This window comes from Antrostomus carolinensis, unplaced genomic scaffold (genome assembly GCF_000700745.2).
Source record: "Antrostomus carolinensis isolate BGI_N321 unplaced genomic scaffold, ASM70074v2 scaffold39446, whole genome shotgun sequence".
NCBI lineage: Eukaryota > Metazoa > Chordata > Aves > Caprimulgiformes > Caprimulgidae > Antrostomus > Antrostomus carolinensis.
Window position 1 is genome coordinate 1 of NW_010320523.1, and position 5,948 is coordinate 5,948.

The 5,948-nt window shown below is 43.4% G+C and overlaps 1 protein-coding gene across 1 annotated transcript; it reads right to left on the minus strand.

Moving 5' to 3' along the window:
* Positions 1-1,867: 1,867 nt before the first annotated feature.
* On the minus strand, positions 1,868-4,960 carry HIGD1A (HIG1 hypoxia inducible domain family member 1A). The gene is made up of 3 exons (XM_010169615.1): positions 4,858-4,960; positions 2,724-2,858; positions 1,868-1,917 (listed from the first exon to the last, which is right to left on the minus strand). Exons 1-3 carry the CDS (start codon positions 4,958-4,960, stop codon positions 1,868-1,870), a joined length of 288 nt encoding a protein of 95 aa, XP_010167917.1.
* Between the last annotated feature and the right edge of the window lie 988 nt (positions 4,961-5,948).

The following is a 5,948-nucleotide window of genomic DNA, read 5'->3' on the forward strand; positions in this document are numbered from 1 at the left end:
TTTTATTAACGTATATAAGCTCACTGCATCCCTCACAGGAGGCTGTGTGCACAAGGAGACCCTCCCCCAAAATCCATATCCAAGCACTTGTTGTAAGACGAGCCTTAGAAGGTTTGAGTTGGACATTAGGAAGAAGTTCTTGAGGCAGAGGGTGGTGGAGCACTGGAACAGGCTCCCCAGGGAGGTGCTGATGGCACCAAGCCTGACAGGATTCCACCAGCATTTGGCCAAGACCTTCAGGGACATGGTGTGAATGTTGGGCTTGTCCTGTGCAGGGACAGGAGTTGGACTCCATGATCCACCCAGATGATGAAGGGAGTGGAGCATCTCCCTGATGAGGAAAGGCTGAGGGAGCTGGGGCTCTTTAGCTTGGAGAAGAGGAGACTGAGGGGAGACCTCATTAATGTTTATAAATATGTTAAGGGCGAATGTCAGGAGGATGGAGCCAGGCTCTTCTCAGTGATGCCCAATGGTAGGACAAGGGGAAATGGGTGTGAGCTGGAACACAGGAGGTTGTGCTTAAACTTGAGAAGAAACTTCTTTACAGTGAGGGTGACAGAGCCCTGGGACAGGCTGCCCAGGGAGGGTGTGGAGTCTCCTTCTCTGGAGACATTCAAGACCCACCTGGACACGTTCCTGTGTGATCTCATTTAGGTTCCTGCTTTGGCAGAGGGATTGGACCAGATGATCTTTTGAGCTCCCTTCCAATCCCTAATATTCTGTGATACTGGTGGGTCCCTTCCCACTCACAACATTTCATGGTTCTGATTCAATGATTTATTAGTATTTAATCTCCCACTGCTCTGTACAATGTCACAGACAGGTGCAGTATGTACTTTGTGGTATTTATTACAAAAAGACACCATACTGTCACCATGGAATGTAAGCTAATAGGAGAAAATGAGGTTTTTACAAATTGGCTTAATCAACACATTTATTTTTTGTGGACTGCTGTTGGAGATACAAGAGGTTTGAGTGTAAAATAACGGTGGCATTTTACAGAGAAGTGTTTTAACACCTCATTGAGGATGATGGGGGCTTTTCAGATTTAAATGTTTTAAATTTTCTATAGGGAATGATATTGCAGAAATCAGAGTTAGATCATATACTTCCAACTAAAAGCATCAGAACACCGAATCAAAGTTTAAGTTTTCACAATATGTATTTTAAATGTTACATTTAAATGTTATTTAGAAGAACACTAAATAAAGTTACAAAATATAGTCATCGAGTCTGAAAATCTATAGTAAAAATAGGGAGCCTGTGTCTTCATTAACAATGAATAAATATAACATTTAAATAGCTGCAACATACCAAATATTTATGCCTTAAATAAAAAAAAAAATAGATGTTTACATCTCAGTATTTTTAGAAGTCATTTAGTGCTACTGGAAGCTTCTAAATTACAAAGCTGGAGGCTGACAAATATACAGGATAGAAAACGACAGCAAAGCGTTCACCACACTGCCTTACAGACGCGGCCTCCACGTTCTGCCTGGGGCCAGACAGAAACGAGTTCAGACTTTGTGGTTTTGGGCAACGGCAGCAAAAAGAAGTCACCAATTTTAGGTCTTGAGTTGGCAGTTGAAGGGAAGAGAAAGGGATTGTAGAAAGGGTTGTACTCTACTCTATCCCCCCCAAAAGCTGGGATGTGGTCGTGTCAATCAAAAAGAACCTGATACCCTCTCCCCTGGTGCACAATCATTTAAGCTGCCAGCTTCAAGACAGTGTACCATAAAAAAACAAAATATAGGGCAATTCTCTAATAACATGTATTATTTTTTTCCCCTCAAAAACCCCTGGGTATAAGGTTTGTAGCTGCAGTACACAGGCCACCACCAGGAGAGAGATTTCTGTCAGCTTTCCATTACTCCTTGGGCTTCACCACGTACTCCCTAAACATTGAATACAGCACACCTACAAGAGAGAAATAAAAGCACAATTAAAAAGCTGAGTTAAATAGGAAATAATAGGTTCAAAATCTGAACAGTAAGATACATTCTCAGCAAGAGAAATAATGTTTCCCTTCTTCTTCTGCTCTATGTATTTTTTTTTCTTTAAATAATTTTATATTTTTGCAGTGCTGAACACTACAAAATTCTTCATACACAGAGAAACTGGATTTGAAAATATACTGTATATGAAAATGCAGATCTCCAGCCAATTCTAACTTGTTTTGCAGCCAAAGTTTTTTCTGGGAGCACAGTATAGACAAACAAGTGTTTAATGGGATATACATTTACACACATAACACAGCTGCAATACTGGGATCTACAAATCACTCCATATATTCAGGGACACGATTCCAGTCCTGAAAATAATACCAGAGGCTACGCAAACTGGTTTTCCTATGTGTTAAATTCAGAAACAGCAACATATTTACAAGGGAAAAGATGAACATCAGATAGCCTTTTTTTTTTTCCCCTCTAATTTCAGTACCTCTAAATTCAGAATTCAATATTCCTACCACATCTAGAAGTAATCAAAACTTCAACTCTCAAAGTTAGTCTGGTTTAATATTAACTACATGTACTTAAACATCAGGTTACTCTAGAAAAGCTGATCAAACACCAGTAACGACCATAAACACCCTGAAATATAATGTCCTGGACACTTCCACCCTGGGAAGTTTCAAGCACATTGTATTATCCACTATGAGAAGAGATGCAGGAGGTTCTCTGTGCTTGACCAGCTCTGAGGAGAACCTCTCCTTCAGTACGTACCACACGTTATCGCTCCCACGACGAAGCCCTGGGCTGCCACGCGCATGTGAATCAGGTGAAGTGACATTTTCATGTCACCTCTGTGCTTCAGTCTGTACAACCCATAACCAACCACCACAGCAAAGCCGGCCATCCCTACAAGGCAAGGAAAGCATCGTTGGAGATCCAAGTCATCGAGATGTGTGAAGTGACCCACCTAAACAAGATATCCTGGGAAGAACCATGTTTTAATCTAATTATAGATTGGATGTGAGGAAGAATTTCTTTGCTGAAAGGGTTCTGAGGCATTGGAAGGGGTTGCCCAGGGCAGTGGTGGAGTCCCCATCCCTGGAGGGATTGAAGAGTCGTGTAGACATAGTGCTGAGGGACATGGTTTAGTTGGGGACTTGTCAGTGTGAGGCTAATGATGGGATTTGATGGCCTTAAAGGGCTTTTCCAATCAAGGCAATTCTGTGTAATCACTCTGCTTTTGTGCAGATGGCAACTCCTGGCCTGTCAACTCTTTGTCACTTAAGTGCCATTTCAATGCCCAAGTCAGTGCAGAGAAAAGCCAGAGATTTCCACTAGTGTTAAAAAGCCGCAGCAGTAACTCAAAGCGTCAGAATTTCTTGGCTATTTTTCAGCAAGAACAAGTGTTGCTTTTGCACCCTCTTTCCTCGACAGAAGCTCACACTCCAAGAACCTCGCTGGGCCTCAGCTGGGATGTGTGGATCCACCCTGACGTACCCACCAGCCTGCTCAGGTTGCTATTTTGAGTGTTGTCACGTTTGGTTTTCACTGGGAGAGGACAAGTCCTACGTTATTTATCACGTGCTGTGGGCAGAGAGGTTCAGCACAGTCTCTTGCACAAGGCTTGGAGTTCACTTTTAATCCTTCAACAGACCAAACACAGCCCTGGCTGTGCCAACTCCCAACTGGTGCTCTCACAGAATACAGAGCAGCAATGCATAAAATTTCCCCAATTCCATCCACTTTATTCCATATTTAAGATGATTATTTACATAGTTCAAAGGAGGCTGCCAAGTTTTAAGTATCACTTATATATTTTACTGCCAAGAACGCAGACAGCTTGGCTCCTTGAATTTATTTTATTTATTTTATTTAATCCCTGCATTACCAATTCCACTTGTGAAATTATAAACTCTTCCTTCACTGGTACACAATCCAGCTGGTACCTTCATTAAATACCAATTAAATGTTTTAAGGTGTTCAAACTAGCTCAGATTGAAGATAAGTTCTGCCAGTTTGGTCAGGAGGAGAACCTGAACTCATGGAGTTCGTAGTACATTCTAGTGAGCTGGAGAACAAAGTCCTGTGAGCAGAGAAACCAGTGACAGATCTGCGAGCAAACACTTGGAACAGTTCACCCCAAGTGACCCGGCTGCTGCTCGTTTAAGGTGGCTGGAAATCAAAACCCATCTGGTGTCAGAGGCAGCTCCTGATGGGAGGAAAGCGCTTGGGATGAACACAACCGATCCTCTCTCTCCTCAGAGCCTTTTTTCAGAGAGACTTGAGAACTTTAACAACCTCCTCAAGCTGGGCAACCACAAAACCTACCAAGAAAATGCTTTTTAAGCTAAAGGATGGCAGCAGAGCGGGGTGACACATTAGCAGGTGGGCAGCATTTTAGATACTTCTGATTTGTTCGCTTTAAAGTCACTTCATGGTGATCACAGAGTTCCCAGTAACCTCTAGAACGGATGCAAAACAGACTCCAGAGTATCTACCAGCATCACCTGAACGTGATTTTTAAGCTCACCTAAAACAGTCTTTCAGGGTTTGTTGGGGGGGGTTTTGTTTGTTTGTTTAATTTATTTGGTTTTGTTGTTTGGCTTTTTTTTTTAATTTATTTGGTTTTGTTGTTTTTTGTTTTGTTTTGGTTTTTTTTTAATTGCAGGCTCTGAGTTTTCTACTTAAGATAACAGTTCTCATTCGTTTCCCTATTGCTTGCAGAACAAATACCACTGCAGGCAGGAGGAGTCCTGTCACCACACACAGGCTCCATGAGGAAGTAATCTGAGTGTAATTTCCTGTTCACAGCAGAACAGTGAGCAGTGATGGTGTTTACCCTATTGATTGCCCAGGGAGAGGAAGAAGAAACTATGTAACCACGTTTCTTCATCTTTAAACTCACCAATGGGGACAAACGGAGTCTCTTTAAATTTCCTTAACAACTTTGACGTCTGGCTGGTGTCAGTTTCATACTGGGAGTAAACGGAGTCCTGACCAGATGACATGGTGGCTGTGAAGACAAAGAGTCTCTCATCAGGTTTGAGAAACACCGAGTTAAGAGAACTTTTAAGAAAAAGAAAATCCCTTGTGGATTCCACCAGTCACCAGCGTCCCCGTAGTGAGGTACAAGCACAACATCGAGCTGATGAGCTAGCTTTAAATCAAGTGAAGTCTTGGGAAGCAAGATTGTTTCATACTGGGACAGGAGAGGAAAAAAATGAAGCAACAATTTTCTGCCATCCCTTTCACACCGTTCCAGATCCCACACTGGGAGGCAGCGAGAATCATAGAATCTCAGACTGGTTTGGATTGGAAGGGACCTTAAAGCTCATCCAGTTCCAACCCCCCTGCCAGCAGCAGGGACACCTTCCACTAGACCAGGTTGCTCAAAGCCTCATCCAACCTGGCCAAGAACACTTCCAGGGAGGGGGCATCCACAGCTTCCTTGGGCAACCTGGGCCAGTGTCTGACCACCCTCACAGTGAAGAACTTCTTCCTAATATCTAATCTAAACCTGCCCTCTTCCAGTTTAGAGCCATTTCCCCTTGTTTTGTCATTAACTGCCCTTATGAAAAGTCCTTCCCCAGCTTTCTTGTAGTCCCTTCAGGTACTGGGAGGCCGCTATAAGATCTCCCCAGAGCCTTCTCTTTTTCAGGCTGAACAGCCCCAACTCTCTCAGCCTGTCTTCATAGGAGAGGTGCTCCAGCCCTTGGATCATGCTGGTGTCCTCCTCTGGACTTGTTCTAACTGGTCCATGTCTTTCTTATGTTGGGGGCTCCAGAACTGGACGCAGTACTCCAGGTGGGGCCTTACAACTGAAGCTACTGAAAGCTTTGGTCACTGCCTGCCTTTCCTTTTAGAACTTCCATCCTCCACTGACACCGCTTTGCTTTCACAGGCTGTTCTCTAATAGCTGCTCTGACCTCAGAGAAGTTCATTCCTCCCCTTTCACTCCCTGCCAAGAACAGCAACCCAAGCGCTCCGGGTGGAAAG